This window comes from Vespula vulgaris, chromosome 7 (genome assembly GCF_905475345.1).
Source record: "Vespula vulgaris chromosome 7, iyVesVulg1.1, whole genome shotgun sequence".
NCBI classification, from domain to species: domain Eukaryota; kingdom Metazoa; phylum Arthropoda; class Insecta; order Hymenoptera; family Vespidae; genus Vespula; species Vespula vulgaris.
The window spans coordinates 2,264,023-2,279,625 of NC_066592.1; the positions used below are offsets into that span (position 1 = coordinate 2,264,023).

General features: G+C 27.3%; 4 protein-coding genes across 8 annotated transcripts; 2 read left to right on the forward strand and 2 right to left on the reverse strand.

Annotated features, from left to right (window-relative positions):
* Nucleotides 1–204: 204 nt before the first annotated feature.
* LOC127065312 (glutamyl aminopeptidase-like) lies at nucleotides 205–11,060 on the reverse strand. The gene is made up of 18 exons (XM_050997478.1): nucleotides 10,919–11,060; nucleotides 9,887–10,623; nucleotides 9,522–9,784; nucleotides 9,293–9,440; nucleotides 8,655–8,925; nucleotides 7,664–7,932; nucleotides 7,398–7,532; nucleotides 6,861–7,141; nucleotides 6,701–6,789; nucleotides 5,995–6,146; nucleotides 5,577–5,656; nucleotides 5,349–5,497; nucleotides 5,109–5,247; nucleotides 4,929–5,042; nucleotides 4,740–4,848; nucleotides 1,237–1,395; nucleotides 638–757; nucleotides 205–561 (listed from the first exon to the last, which is right to left on the reverse strand). Exons 2-18 carry the CDS (start codon nucleotides 10,100–10,102, stop codon nucleotides 379–381), a joined length of 2,877 nt encoding a protein of 958 aa, XP_050853435.1. The 5' UTR covers nucleotides 10,103–10,623; nucleotides 10,919–11,060; the 3' UTR covers nucleotides 205–378.
* LOC127065314 (BUD13 homolog) lies at nucleotides 1,860–4,851 on the forward strand. Of its 2 annotated transcripts, none has more exons than XM_050997481.1 (5): nucleotides 1,860–2,017; nucleotides 2,322–3,510; nucleotides 3,583–3,737; nucleotides 3,837–4,021; nucleotides 4,137–4,851. In XM_050997481.1, exons 1-5 carry the CDS (start codon nucleotides 1,914–1,916, stop codon nucleotides 4,307–4,309), a joined length of 1,806 nt encoding a protein of 601 aa, XP_050853438.1. In that variant the 5' UTR covers nucleotides 1,860–1,913; the 3' UTR covers nucleotides 4,310–4,851. The 2 variants fall into 2 exon arrangements, with proteins under 2 accessions (XP_050853438.1, XP_050853441.1); XM_050997484.1 differs by having other exon boundaries at nucleotides 1,876–2,017; nucleotides 2,309–3,510.
* Nucleotides 10,978–13,665, forward strand: LOC127065316 (glutathione S-transferase-like). Of its 4 annotated transcripts, XR_007781997.1 has the most exons (6): nucleotides 11,011–11,152; nucleotides 11,430–11,565; nucleotides 11,776–11,943; nucleotides 12,031–12,173; nucleotides 12,624–12,842; nucleotides 13,375–13,665. XR_007781997.1 is itself a non-coding variant. In XM_050997487.1 (5 exons), exons 2-5 carry the CDS (start codon nucleotides 11,436–11,438, stop codon nucleotides 12,789–12,791), a joined length of 609 nt encoding a protein of 202 aa, XP_050853444.1. In that variant the 5' UTR covers nucleotides 10,978–11,118; nucleotides 11,430–11,435; the 3' UTR covers nucleotides 12,792–12,891. The 4 variants fall into 4 exon arrangements, 3 of the variants coding, with proteins under 3 accessions (XP_050853444.1, XP_050853445.1, XP_050853443.1); XM_050997487.1 differs by lacking the exon at nucleotides 13,375–13,665 and having other exon boundaries at nucleotides 10,978–11,118; nucleotides 12,624–12,891; XM_050997488.1 differs by lacking the exon at nucleotides 13,375–13,665 and having other exon boundaries at nucleotides 10,980–11,088; nucleotides 12,624–12,891.
* LOC127065315 (uncharacterized) lies at nucleotides 12,863–15,073 on the reverse strand. Its single transcript, XM_050997485.1, has 4 exons — nucleotides 14,608–15,073; nucleotides 14,117–14,333; nucleotides 13,661–13,816; nucleotides 12,863–13,183 (listed from the first exon to the last, which is right to left on the reverse strand). Exons 1-4 carry the CDS (start codon nucleotides 14,964–14,966, stop codon nucleotides 13,052–13,054), a joined length of 864 nt encoding a protein of 287 aa, XP_050853442.1. The 5' UTR covers nucleotides 14,967–15,073; the 3' UTR covers nucleotides 12,863–13,051.
* Between the last annotated feature and the right edge of the window lie 530 nt (nucleotides 15,074–15,603).

The window sequence follows — 15,603 nt, forward strand, 5'->3', positions numbered from 1 at the left end:
CATCAATAAAATTATATACAATTTTTATAGACAGGTATACTTCAATTTTGTTTCAAAATTATTATTATTATTAGATATTTTGAGAGGTGTTCGGTGATTGGTGCATTTTAAGAAATCAAAATATGGACGTAATTTAAAAAGTATTAGAAATATTTAAGTGTTTCATATTCTTAATTCATAATCAAATGCATTGGGTAGTTATAATTATTTGATAACTGCATAAACAAACTTTATTATTTAATCATAATAAAAAATAATAAAATATTTTAACATTTTTTTTATATGAAATAATCTTTTAAAAATATCATTACAACTGAGATATATTTGTGTTTGGTTCTTGATGCAGTGATTATATTAGGGCATCAATCTTAAAATAATTTAATTATTGTAACCTTTAACAACATTTTCAACAAATGTTGCCAAATCGATATCCTTTTGGGATAATCCATTAACATCATGAGTAGATAAGGTCATATTTACTTTATTGTAAACATTAAACCATTCAGGATGATGATTCATTTTTTCTGATTGTAGAGCTATCCGTGTCATAAATCCAAAAGCCTGTAAAAAAAAAAAAAAATGAAAATAGAAGTAAGAACTATACAATTAAATAGAATTAACAAGAATAGTGATTTACTTCGTTGAAATTTTTAAATACAAATTCCTTATAAATAGCATCTCGTTCTGTTTGAAGAGACCATCCAGTTTCTAACAATGGATTCAGGAGTACATCCCTCTCTTGTTGCGTAAGTTTCTTCTAGAATTATATTAATGATAATGTTTTATATTTTTAATTTAAAAATATGAATAAATATAGTTCATCGATTAAATATAATTTACAAGATAATAGAAATATTAAAAATAGACAGGTATTTATATTATTGATAAGGCATAAATTTATTTTATCATAATATATTATCGACATCAATTTTAATATATTATTATTTTGATATTGATTAAATTTATTTCTTTATTTCATGTATTTTTCTTATTGTTATAGAAAAAAATATAATGATTTGATATATATTTCTTTCCCTAAAATGTTGTAGATTTTTTTACATAAATATTGTAGATCTTTTACAATTTCTGGATAAAAAAAAAAAAGAATGTAACAAGTGGTTGGACATATTGATTTCTTCAAGCAAGTAAAAGTATCTCATTTTATAATATTTACAACTTAATTTATATTTTTATTCATTCGGCATATAATAAATACTATTTAATGAATAAACTCACCATTTTTTGTTTTTTGGAGCTGACAGCAACAGATAATTGTTTCTGACCAAGGTTGTGATATATACCGTTACTCCGATCAAATCCCCTTCTATTCATAAATCTCCTGATCAATATTGTTAGCAACATCTTAGCTATGGACCACACGCATTTCTCTATCAGCTGTAATTTCAAGAGAAGGGATGTCAAATGATTTGAAAGCGGGAACACAGTATAATTTAAATTTTCGATTTACAATATTACTAATAACTAATATATACGCAAATAAATATTAAGGTTATTTTACTAGAAAGGTAATAACAAAGTGTAGAGAATTTAATTATGAAATGTATTATTGTACATATATTTTTTTTATATATCAGATAATGTAACGTTTTTTCATTATTGTGTTATTTATTTTTTTTCTATAGTAAATAAAAAGATTTTTTTATAATAGAGTATATTAATTGATTAATCATAATCGTTAATAGTAATAATTTAATCATATTAATTATAAAATACTACATTACTTAAAATGTTTCAAGTAGTTGCCGTATCTGCGCTAGTATCGCTGCTAATTAACACCATCTAGCGGAAAAATTTTATACGTAATTTATAAAATCAAGAACTATATGTAATCATAGATCGTTACAAGTACATCTGTACTTAAGCATTTTTAAATTTGTAAAAGCTAATTTATCATGGATAAGTCTATAAGTCAGAAAGAATATTTAAAGAAGTATTTATCTTCTGGAAATGGAAAAGAAAAAAAGAAGAAAAAGAAACTCAAAGTTGGTCCAAAAACGTAAGTACTAATTTGCATTTTTTATAACCTATTTCAATGGTTCCTACATTAGGCCTTTGTTTTTTAGGTATAAAATAAGTTATTTCTCATACAACTTGGAATTTAGAAACATATATTGAATGATTTAATAGTTTCAAAATAAAATTCATTGTTTTTATATAATATATCGAACATATACATGTTTACGTCGAATCGGATGCACCAAAACTTTTTTATTGAAATAATGAATTTTCTGAACTATAATACCCTCCAAAGATGGTATATTTAGTTTTCCATTCTATAAATAGACAGATGTATTTTACAGAGTAAAAATCATAGATGATGACATAGACCTCAAGAAGCTCAGACCAATCGAAGATGGTGAATTTGACATATTCATCAATGGAGAGGATGCACCTCAAATAGCAGGAATAATTGACGAACGTGGGCCAGTTGATTTCTCCGACAAGAGAAAGTGGAAAATTATAGCCGATAACGAAGATGGAGAATTGCGATTTAAAAGTAGCGAGAGAGAACAACAGCACGAATCTGCTGTATCGTCTAAAAAGGAAGGAGAAACTAAAAGACGTAGAAAAGTCTATGACTCGGATTTGAGCCCACTTAGAAAAAGTAAAACGAATGAAGATTCGGACGATAGTATACCAAGGAGAAGTAAACAGAGTAATCGATCAGAGTTTAAACATTCTAAGAAAACTAAGCAAGATTATGATTCGGATTTGAGTCCACCTAGAAGAAGTAAAAAAGGCGATGATTCGGATTTGAGTCCACCTAGAAAAAGCAAAAAGGGCAATGATTCGGATTTGAGTCCACCTAGAAGAAGCAAAAAAGGCAATGATTCGGATTTGAGTCCGCCTAGAAGAAGCAAAAAAGGCAATGATTCGGATTTGAGTCCGCCTAGAAGAAGCAAAAATGGCAATGATTCGGATTTGAGTCTGCCTAGAAGAAGCAAAAAAGACGATGATTCAGATTTGAGTCCGCCTAGGAAAAATAAGAAGGACTATGATTCGGATTTAAGTCCACCTAGAAAAAGTAGAAAGGACGAAGATTCTGATTTGAGTCCACCTAGAAAAAATAGAAGACAGCATGATTCCAAAAGTAAACAATTTAGAGATTTATCTAAATCTCATAAAAAATACAGTAAAAAGGGTTCGAGTTCTTTTCATAAATATAAGGATTATGACAGTGATCAAAGTCCACCCAGGCAATCAAAACATGAAAGACATTCTTCAGAAAAGGTTAAAAAGAATAGATGGAAAAATCATGATAGTCATTATAAACATCACACAAAATATAGTAATTCTCGACAAAAAGAAAATTCCTCAAAATGGGATGATCAAACTGATAGAAGCGAGTCGACCAATCGTGAAAATTCGACACACGACACAAAAATGAAGAAAACTTTAAGCGGTAAGAGTGCTGGTTTGCAGGATGCAAAATCATTACGCGAAGAATCAGAGGCTTTCAAAAAACGTGAGGCTGAAATGTTTAATAAGGTATTATTAAAGTTGTTTAATTACTATCGACTTTTATATCAATAAAATAATAATCATATATAATTTCTTTAGTTAAGCAAAGAAATCACTGGTGCTGGTCAAAAGGCTATCTTACGAGATTCTAAAACTGGAAGAAGACGTAATTTAGAAGCTGAAGCGGCTGTAGAACGTGAAAAACAAAAGCGTCAAGAAGAATTGAATGAAAAATATGAAAAATGGGGTAAAGGGTAAGAATATTTCTTTGAGAGAAAATATAAATTATAATAGACACATATATTATAATATTATTAAAATAATATTTTCAAATAATGTTTATTTTGTTCTAGATTGAAACAAGTAGAAGATAAAGAAGAAAAATTAAAGAATTATCTTCATGAAATAAGCAAACCATTGGCAAGATATGCAGATGATGCTGATTTAGACAAAGCACTTAGGGAACAAGAAAAAGAAGGTGATCCAATGTTAGAATATATTAGGAAGAAAAAAATAAAAGAAGGAAAAATAAAACCTGGTGAGTTATATACCTTCTTTTTTTTTTTAGCGAACAACCAGATGAATTAATTTTTAAATATTAAGCTATTAATATAAATTTCGTTATAGTAATAGACAATGTAATATTTTTATAGATGAACTACGATATCAGGGATCTTTCATGCCTAATCGTTTTGGTATTAAACCTGGTCATCGTTGGGACGGAGTCGATAGAAGCAACGGCTACGAAAAGAAGTGGTTCGAAGCACAGAATGCAAAAACAGCATTGCAAGAGGAAGCATATAAATGGAGTACAGCTGATATGTAATATATATATTCTATAATTATTTTTTAGAAATCAAAACTTTCCTTGTTATAGTTTCAAGATTATCTTAGATGATAATTTTCAAACGATATTGATAAAATGTATATTATTCTTTAATATCGGGTTCTATATACATTCTAAAGATATAGAACATAATTTGAAGGAAAAATTAATTAAATGAACAGAGAAAAACATATAATTATATTTTATAATGAAAGCTCTATGTAAAATAAGTTCCTTCTTCGTTCAACCATTGCTCGAATTGCCATAAGTTCGCTTTTATCCATTTGATATTACTTTCGATATCTTCAATCACATTTTTTTTCATATTTGCATTTGGGCCAGTATTTGAATATTTATTGAAGAAATCTTTTACCTGCGAAATCAACGTATAAAAATAAAAATCGATCGAATTTTTATTCAAACGAAATACCTCCTTCAATTTTTCTTCGTCTTTGAATAAAGAGATAGCTGCTCCGATAGCTGCGTCCACAGCGTGATCGTTTAATGCAAATTTCTCGATTAAATTTTCCCAATGATTTCTATATACGATATATAAAAAACAGTTTTTATATTTACAAGTTAACGATAATTAATATTTTTCTAATTAATGAAAAATTACCTAAAAAAGTCCCAGACTATATCCAGACCTATTGGATTTACAGCGATATTACTGATGACTTCAAAAAAATCTTGCCTACGAACGACTTTCTCGTCTTGTATCTTTAGGAGATATCTACATTAAAAAAATGTTAAATATACGATTATTATTTAATTCTATATAAAAACATGTAACACCTACTTATTGAGAATATCTTTGTTTCTAATAGCTGCTAATCTTATCAACAATCTTTTTTTTTCTTGCACGTCTGTCTCTCTTAAAAAGAATTCCCACATTTTTTCAAATATCGATTCAGCTTCCTCGCTTGGCACAAAGAGACCTAGATAAAAGTACAATCTTAATAATTAGAGAAACGTATATAGAAGGTATGTAGAATATTATTTGTTAATTTATTTTTTATTTTATTTTAATATAACCCACCAAAGGAATAAACTATAGAACGAATGTCGGGATGCAATTTTTGTGTGGCATTACTCTCAACGAAATTTTTAAGCTTCATAGTAGCTGTGTCCAAGCAATGATCGAATTTTACACTGCATGCTATCTTCAGAATAACTACCCGTAATTCTCTCGAAAAGTCGATCATGAGATTAGGCACATTTCTCATGCGATCAGAAATAATTATTAAATCTTATAACGATTTTCTACCTGTATGGTAATTCCTCTTTCTCGTTCACCTTCCATCCAACTTGTTGATAAATTTTATCGATCAGACGTTGCACATAGGACTACGGTAAAGAAATTCAATTAATTAGATTTTTTGTTATAATAATAATAATAATAATAATAATAATAATAATAAATTAATGAATTCGTTATATAATTTCGAATAAATGTTTTTTATAATATATTGACAAAAAATATATAACTTTAAATAAATGTTTTTTATATACATAATGCCAATGAAAATAAATCATATAATTTTATATAAACATTTTTTTTCTCAAGTGATATGATACACACACTCATATAAAGAAAAAAAATTATAAAATTATAAAGTTTCAAATAAATATTTGTTGATAATAAATAAATAAAAATTTTCAATATAAAAATAATAAAATTTTACTTGAAACGGACGATGCAAATTAGTCGAACGAAACAATCTGTTAATTCGATTGATCCATTGACCAGCAACTATCCAAGGTTGAAGAGCACTTTCGTTTTTTAGAAAAGTGGTCATGTTTAAAACAATATGATAAGACAGATCCTTATTATCACCTAAAATGATTGCATCGTGCAATAAATCCGCACGATCTATTGGATTCAGAGCCTATTATTAATCAGATTACGATTATTAAAGTATATGCTTGTAATCAGATGTATATATAAGACAACAGAATGGTGTGTGTGATCTTTACTTGAATATTAGTCAATAGTAAGTTAGTGAACGTTCTCCAAATATCTTCTGTATAATTAACGATATAATAACCAATCGAATTGTGATTCAATTTTACCCAATCTACTGACTTTTCTAAGATCAATTCGACTGCATAGGTATTAACATGATTTTTAATTTTTATCAATAACAAAAATTCTCAGGATAATATATTTTAATCGATCCATACATAAGTAGATAACGTAATTAATTTTTTTTTTCTTAATTCGTTTTTCATTCGTTTCTATTCATTGATTTATGATGAGAATTAAATAAATTTGGAATGTTTTTGGATCTGCTAGAAATTTTGTTGAAATTCGTTTGGATCGATTAAGATGACGGGACACCTTGTATATATTTTATATATTTCTAAATAATAGAAATATTATATACTTGCCGCAAGAGTAATTAGCAAGGAACCAAGCGAAACTGATATTATCTTCTTGTCGATTCGTTATATACTTTAAAGGAATATCCCAAGTTTCTCTATCATTTATGAAAACAAATTAATACGATAATAATCGATAAAAAAATAAAGTTCGTCAATTTTTACTTACGTGAAAAATTCCTCTTGTCTTTTGTCAAAGACAAATCGTTGCTGAGATAATTTGAGTAATCTGTCTTTTCGTTGGACTTTTATAACAGGAAACCCAGGTAATTTCGTCCATCCGTTTAAAAAATTGATTAGGTTTACATTCTTAGTTTCCTCGTTTAAAAGTTCGAAAAGTTCTTTCGACTCGGCATTAGCAAATTCATACTGTTGTAGGTAGTTTCTAATTCCAGAAATGAATTTTAAATTTCCCATTGCATCTTCTAACATATTGATCACTGCAGCACTCTGGGATTGAAACAATGACAAACATTATACTAAATAACGAGTAAAGCAATTGGGTCGATAGAACAATTTGATTTGTTACTGTATATATTTTTGTAAGATTACCTTATAATTATATTTTAATCTTTTTTCTTTTTTAAAAATAGACTTGACAAATATCATTAAATTATCCAAAACAAGAATGTTAAATATAGCAAAAATAATTGTAAAATAAATCATGTTAATAATTACATGATAAGCTGTTAGAATATTAGCGTACTTTTTGATAAGAAATACGATCAAACATTTGACCTATCTCATCGGAAGCTTCAAGACGATTCACTATCGGATGTGCATTCCTTTTCATATCGTAAATCATTGATGTGTATTTGGTATCCAAGGAAAACATTTGCATCTAAAAGGAAAAAAAAAAAAAAAGAGAGAAAGAAAACGATTTTATTACAATTAATAATTAAATTGTGTTAATGAGATTTTTTTTCTTCTTCTTTTCTTTGTTTTTAAATTCAATTTGATAGTACACAAGACCTGATTCCATTCAGGAAAAATAAAATCGACTGCAATGTGTTCCATATAAGTTGCAAAACCTTCATTGAGCCAAAGATCGTTCCACCATTTCATAGTGACGAGATTTCCAAACCACATGTGTGCCAATTCATGGGTCACCGTGAGAGCAACGCTTTTTATGTTTTCACATGAGCTATGTTCCTCGCTATAGATCAACTCAGTTTCACGGAACGTTATCAAACCCCAATTTTCCATTGCACCAGCTGCAAAATCCGGTATTCCAGCGAGATCTACGAAATTTTTTTATTAATTACGTCTTTGTATATATTTCATTATATATATATAATATATGAGTCGATTATTATGAAAATAGCTTAAGTCTTATATATATATTTTTTGTTCTTTTATGATTTTATATTATTATTGTTATAGTATTGCTATTAGTATAATGTGATAAAAAATAAGCATCATACATTTAATCTTTAAAAATTTTGTACTTAAATTATTTTCATGATATCATCGACTAATTATCATAATTATCGTAAAAAGATTCTGATGAAGTCATACGGTATTAATTTTTTAAGAAAAAAATAATATCAATATTCTGAATGTATAAAAATAGAGAAAATAAAATTAATTTAATATCTAACTTTTTCAAACGTAACCAATATAAATTGTTGCTACGACCACAGTATCGAGAAAAGTTTAACGAACGAATATCGTTAAAATTCATTTTCGATATCGAAAAATTCTTATTCGCATTAGTTTTATTCATAAATTTTTATAATTTATTATTAACGCCTGAAAACAGATAACCCTTTATACTAGGTCAATAATTGTGGTCACCAGCACCATCTATCGATTGGAAACTTTTTTGTATAAAAATTCTTAGAATATTTTTTAATTTGTTTATATTAAAATTAGTTTATATATTATTAAATTAATAAAGAAACAATATATACATATTTATATATATATATATGTTTCATTGTTTAATTAATTAATGTTATACCTAATTTTGGCAGAGCATAATCGATGTTCAAAACATTCGAATAATATTCGATAGCTTGAGCAGCAATATTCAAAGCAAATTGCACTTTACTCTTGTAATCCGATCTAACGCAAACGCTAAGCGGTATTCTAGTTCCATTTAAAGAATCCGCGCTTGAAGTTAGACACTCGAAATCACTTATTAGAAAAGCCACGAGGTATGTCGACATCGGTAAAGTAGGTGCAAAAGTTGTTACCATCAAATCGCTTTTATCATCTGTTTTATCGACTCTCTACAAATTAATTTCAGAACTTTTTCTTTTTCTTTTTTTTTCAATAACCTATGTAATATATCGTATGTTTTTTTTTGTAATAAAAATAGAATGTAAATTTCGAGAATGAATTTTTGAAAAATTGCAAAAATTTTGTTGAGAATATTTACCGACATTTTGAAATCTTAAAATTATCATTTTATGAATTCAAAATCGTTTCTTTTTTTGAAACCTTAAAATCATACTTTTTTAAGGACTCAAAATTAAAACATTTTGATTTCAAAATATAATTTTCAAAAAAGTATATCCCTTAATACTCAACATTTTTTCTCACGTGCGAGATATTCTACATATATTATTTTTCAAACAGCATAAGTTTTCTGCTTACTATACTCGGCATATTGGATAAAGCATGATAATTCGATCTTGCATCATGAACGATACGAATATGAAAAACAGATTTAAATGATGGCTCATCAAAACAAGGGAAAGTTTTTCTAGCATAAGTTGGTTCAAATTGTGTGACCGCCAATTTTCTGTAAGTAGAATAAGTGGGAAAGAAAAAAAAAAGAATATTACATAATACTAATATATAACAAAAAAATCAATGAAATTACCTGACACGATCATTTTCAGAGTTGACTGTATAACTACTTAAATAAAATCCATTGATCTTATTGCTTAATGTACCACTGTAATTCATTCTTAGGATATAATTATCAGGTGTTAACTGATTTGTAATTTCGATTATTATCATTTCATATTCTTCAATAGGATAAATAGCATCAATTGAAATTTCTTCATAAGGCATGTCACTTTTAAACAACTTAGTCGATGTAATAGTTAAATTCCTTGAATGTAAAACTATATAATCCTTAACCTAAAAAAAAGATTAAAAAGAGAGAGAGAGAGAAAGAAAGAGAGCCTAGCATATCGAAAGTAACAATTCGACTTATCGAAATATGAAAAATCGAACAGGTACCTTCATAATTCCTAACTCGATTTGTACAGCACCATAAAACCTATCTTCGATGAAATCCGGTGATGCTGCGATAATATATTTTTTTGGTACAACATCTTTGGACAAGCGACCATCCATCTGTTCGATTTCTTGCCGATTTTTATCAAATATTTTTGCTCGACCGAATATGATCTTTAAGGTTATTAAAAATAAAAAAAAGTATCGTTTATCTTTCATTACGATTCTCGAAACAAAAACTTTCTTTATCCTACTATCTATAAATTTACGATGTGATCGATTAAAAAGAATCTAAATTTACAGTAACGCTTTTGTTTATTTTAATATCAATATAGATTAACGTGAATCGCGAGGTCTATATGTTATATTACTAATGATAATAAATTGGAATGAAAGAGGTTATTGAGAAAAAGTTATCAAGTCGATTCTTCGGTTATCGACTGAGTATCGTTCCTCGACGTGTGACGTATTGATCGAGTTAAGAACGTATGTATAATATTTTGCACCATGGGACGCAATTATTTTGTTCGAGTCAAAATTATTTTTCTTACATTTTTTCTTTAACATATGTAAGCGAATATATACAAAATATATTCTAAATTTCCCATAAAACACTATTACTATAATATGTATATAAATACACATAATTAATAACATATTATTTCGTTCCTTGAATTTGACATATCAATCGAGCTAGGGATGTATCTATGATATTTTGCACCATGAGGATACATTTCTTTCTGTAAATAAAATATGAATAATATATATACTACATTTCACATAAAATATTATAATACTATGATATTTAACGTATACACATACACACCCACACATACACATGTACGTTACAAAAAGATTAGATTATCGAAGATAACGAAACAAGATAGCGAAACAAAAAGTCATAATTTTTCGTAAATCATAAAATTTATAAATATGAAAAACAAAGTTTGTTTATTTATTAAGGGGACAAAATTCGATGTCGGTTCATTTTTATTGTAACAAATCGAGAAGTGAAAGTAAGCAAAAGGTTCGTACCAAATGTGTCAACCGGTTTTCCTGTATAATGTTTCGCAATATACGTTATACGAAGGATAAAGACCACTTGAAAAGCCGGAAGAAAGAGACGGAAAGAAGTTAGATTACGGAGAGGGGAGACAAACGTGAATTCTTAAGGAAAGTTCTTATACACTGACGGGCTTACTTCAGTTAGTATCGATTGGATCTTCGATTGTTTGGTATCGTTCTTTTTTAACAGTGCAATTATTAATTGTTAGTAAAGTACTAATTAATAATAATAATAGTAATGATAATAATAATAAATTCTTAAAATATACTCGTAATAATAATAATAATAATAATAATAATAATAATAATAATAATAATAATAATAATAATATATTCTTTACTGTGCTATATTACTTATTTATATACATATTGCTATTAATATATATATATATATATATATATATAAATAATCCGTTATTAATAGAAATATTTTACTATGGAATTATTTCTTTTTCTTTAAAATAAAATTTTTATTCTGTAGGTTACAATGCAGTACAAGTTGTCGTATTTCGATGTAATGGGTTTGGGCGAACCAATAAGATTCTTGTTAAGTTACGGTGGCGCCAAATTTGAAGATATTCGTATTGATCGTGAACAATGGGGAAAGTTTAAACCAGGTATATATACTTTTTATTATTGATTGTTTATTACCGAGTTATTCTTTTTTTTTGTTTATTATTAATTGTTCATTGAATGAGATTATTATGTCACTTATTTATTATTAATTGTTTCAGTTTACATCAATGAATTGTTTGACTATTTTATGACACCAAATAATATTGTAAATTAACAAGTAAATTTATTTAATTGTCTATCGTTTTTTGTAGCAACTCCGTTCGGGCAAATGCCAATTTTAGAATTTGACGGTAAAGTTTATTCACAAACGTTACCGATTTGTCGTTATTTAGCGAAGAAATATAATTTAAATGGTAAAACGGATTTGGACGATTTACAAATCGATGCTATTGCTAATGCTCTTCACGATCTCAGAAAACGTAAGATTTGAATATCTTAAATATTCTAATATTTTATATTACGATTTAAATTAAAAACTTTTTGTTTATTCATCGATTTATTTGTAGAAGTAGCACTTTTCTATAGAAGCACTGATCCCAACGAAAAGGCTAAAAGAAAGGAAGAAGTTTTAACCACAACTTTACCATTTTATTTAAAAAAGTTAGAAGAGCTGGCTCATAATAATGGTGGTTATTTGCATGGTGGTCAGGTACAAATTTATATTATTATTATTATTTTATTTATCATGAATTTTTTTTTATAAAAAATACAGAGCATGGGCTAAAAGTTTTTAGGTTAACTATTGGAAAAGTTCTTGGATCTTTAGACTTGTAGTTTAATAACTTCAATGCTTGTAGTTTTATAATTTGAAAAGAATTAACTTAAAAAATATTGAAAAAGAGTAATTGATTGTTGAATTTATCTAGAAACTTTGATCTATTTAAAAACTTTTAGCTCGCCTAAAAAATATTCATTTAGAAATAAGGATAATAATGAAAAAGAAAAATGAAATTCATTTTATAGATTCAACCATTGTAGTAAACTAGTTCTATTTCATTACTGTAATTCTTATTCTTGTGCAATTTGTTTTTTAATAAACATTTCTTGTTTTTCATAATATATAAAATATAAAATATGACACATAATTTTTTTTTCTTAGTTGAGTTATGCCGACTTGTTCTTCGTGGCCATTTCGGATTCAATTAACAATGCCTGTGAGTTAGATATTGGCGAGAATAATCCTAATTTAAAGTCTCTCAGGGAGAAGGTACTTGCAATTCCAAAAATTAAGGAATGGGTTCAGAAGAGACCTAAACTGGAATTTTAAGTATTTCTAATTTGATATCACTTTCACACACAAATCTTATTCTTTTTAAAGGTATTGTAAAAAATCTACTATTACAATAATTAAAATAGATTTAATGCGATGTGTATTGTGTTTTTTTTTTTTTATATAAAAAAAGAAATTAAACAACATCGTCGTACGAAGTTTCCTGTTGAATATGAAAAGTAAATAAATAATTTATTAGTACTTAATATCGTTAATATGCGATATCTCCTCGTGTCTTTTTTTCTAAATGAAAAATTTTACAAAATACCTATGTACAATAAAAAAACAAAAAGGGATGTTGATAAAAACATCAGTGTGGCTGCTGTGGCAGCCAAGAAAACGTTCTTCTTTCGTGGTATCTTTGTAGCCACGTGAAAATCTTTCCTCGACTGCAACAAATTATTAATAACAACATTAAATTAATGTCAAAAAATTGTATAAAAATATCTTGCAAGAAATGATTTATTTTTAATAATAAATGTTTAATGCGAGTACTTGCTTAATTTAGGGAACTTAAGAAAATTTACGTTTGCTTTGTTCTTTTCTTTTTACTTTTGCTTTGTTCAATTTCTTCTCACAGACGAGTAAGAGATATCGTGAGATGTTACTGAATACAATGAATAGTAAATACGTGAAAGGATATCAAGTATTCTTATAAACCTTTGACGGTCAGTAAGTCGTGACCTATGGAATCGTACGTATCGGTAATACCGATAATATGGGGAATTATAATTTATGGGTTGTCTTTTCCATTACAAAAACAAGTTTAATAATATTACTAAGCAGTGAGTCATATTTTCTAGTTATTAAAAAATGTAAATTTTATATGGAGCACATATGTTATAATCAATAAAAATTTAATGTACCGTGATTTGTAAAGTTTGCGTCTTTCGAAGTAGATCATCCAACTTTTGACCTCTGTCTATCAATTTTTGAATACCATCCATTAACATACGTCGTATTTCGACTAATTGGATCTCCAATTTTGGTATAGCGTTTGATTCCTGCTGATTGTATTCGTCCTAGAACGATTACAATTTCTATTAATTTATTGACATATGTTTTGTTGATAAAAAATAAATAAATAAATAAAAAACATTAATTAATACATTAACATAGTAATAATAATTATTTTTTTTATATTTGTCATTACGTTTTATCGTATTAAATTGTTAAATTAAAGAGATAATTCGTAAATGATTGTAACAAATTTTGATATGATCATAAAAAAGAATTCTTTGCAAATGTGTTAAGTTCTTTATACCTTTAGTACAGTTATCATATAATACAACTTAAATAATAAATGAAGAAACAATACGTACAATAATTTGTTGAAGTGGTTTAGAAAGATCTGCGACGGCTAGATTAGTTAGATCCCTCGATAGATCAGCAAGTATCGGTAACTCTCTGTAAATATTTCTCAACCTGTCAAGAAAGATTTGAGAACAAGATTCTAATCGGGATACTGCCGATGAAGATTCTGGTTTTATTGTCAAACAAGCATAATGTAGTTCTCCGATCAATAGATGCACCATATATCTAGAAACAATACATAAAATGGAAATTTTCTATGTGATTTTTATAACGATAAAGAAAAAAAAAAGGCTCGTTTATCTAACGATCGATTTTCATTAATCGAATTGTCCCTAAAATTTTTAAAAACAATAAACGAATAATAAATATATAATAGCCAAAATATACATACAAAGAAAAAAGAAATCCACTTTTTTGTTAGATAATAACGAGCACGAGAACGCACCGAAATCAGATCGAGGATTTGCGATTTATCGATATATTTTGCGATCGAGCTTACTTGCCCCGATCGAGGCTGGTCCTGTCGTTTTCAAGATTCTTAATGTCCTGTATCGTAGTTAAAGCAATTTCACGACAATCGGCTTCGGGATCGACCAAGTAATCTGCGACGATCTTGCAACCAGATTTCTCCCAAAATGCAACGACTGCGTAATGAACGATCACCGACATTTTTATTATTATTTCACCGAATGAAAAGACGATTATATTCGAAGAAGAAACTAATGCGTTAATACAACGAAAACGAATAATTTGTGGCAAAAAGATTTTATGTCTATATTTTCGTGTTCGTCGTTTGATTACTCGCGTACCGAATGACGAAGAAAAAATTTCGATAAATTCGATAAACACATTACGCATACCAAAGAAAAATGAACATGATTCTCTCCCTCTTTGTTTTACCGATATGCATATCCGTTCGTTGTCAGTGACCGCACTCTTTCGATAAAATATATGATACCGTCTTCCTAATTAAAAAAGTCATTTTTCACGAGAAACAGAAAATTGAAAAAAAAAAGAAATATATATATATATAGTATTTATATATTGAATATGTAGACTACATATACGCATAATATAAACATATATATACTTATCATATATACACGTTTATATACATAAATACACTCTTGATTTTATTTTATATTAATAATCTTTTTCAATTTTGTCCAGTATGTTCATTGTATTCAATTGATCTGAGAATGTCGACACATTGGATAAGAATCATCTCGTACTACCTGCTGCTCTTCGTACATAAATGTATACAAGTAAGTTTATAGTTAAGATATTTTAATTAAATTTCAACTAATATATAAAAAGGTATTAATTCTAACAAACTACATATTGAAGGCTCAAGTCATATATAGACATTGTATGTATATGTACACTTATCCATATTATATATTTATATTTATATATATAAATATATATTTGTATATATGATAGAAATACATATTTATATATATGATTCGCCGCGTTGTTAGAATCATTAACACAC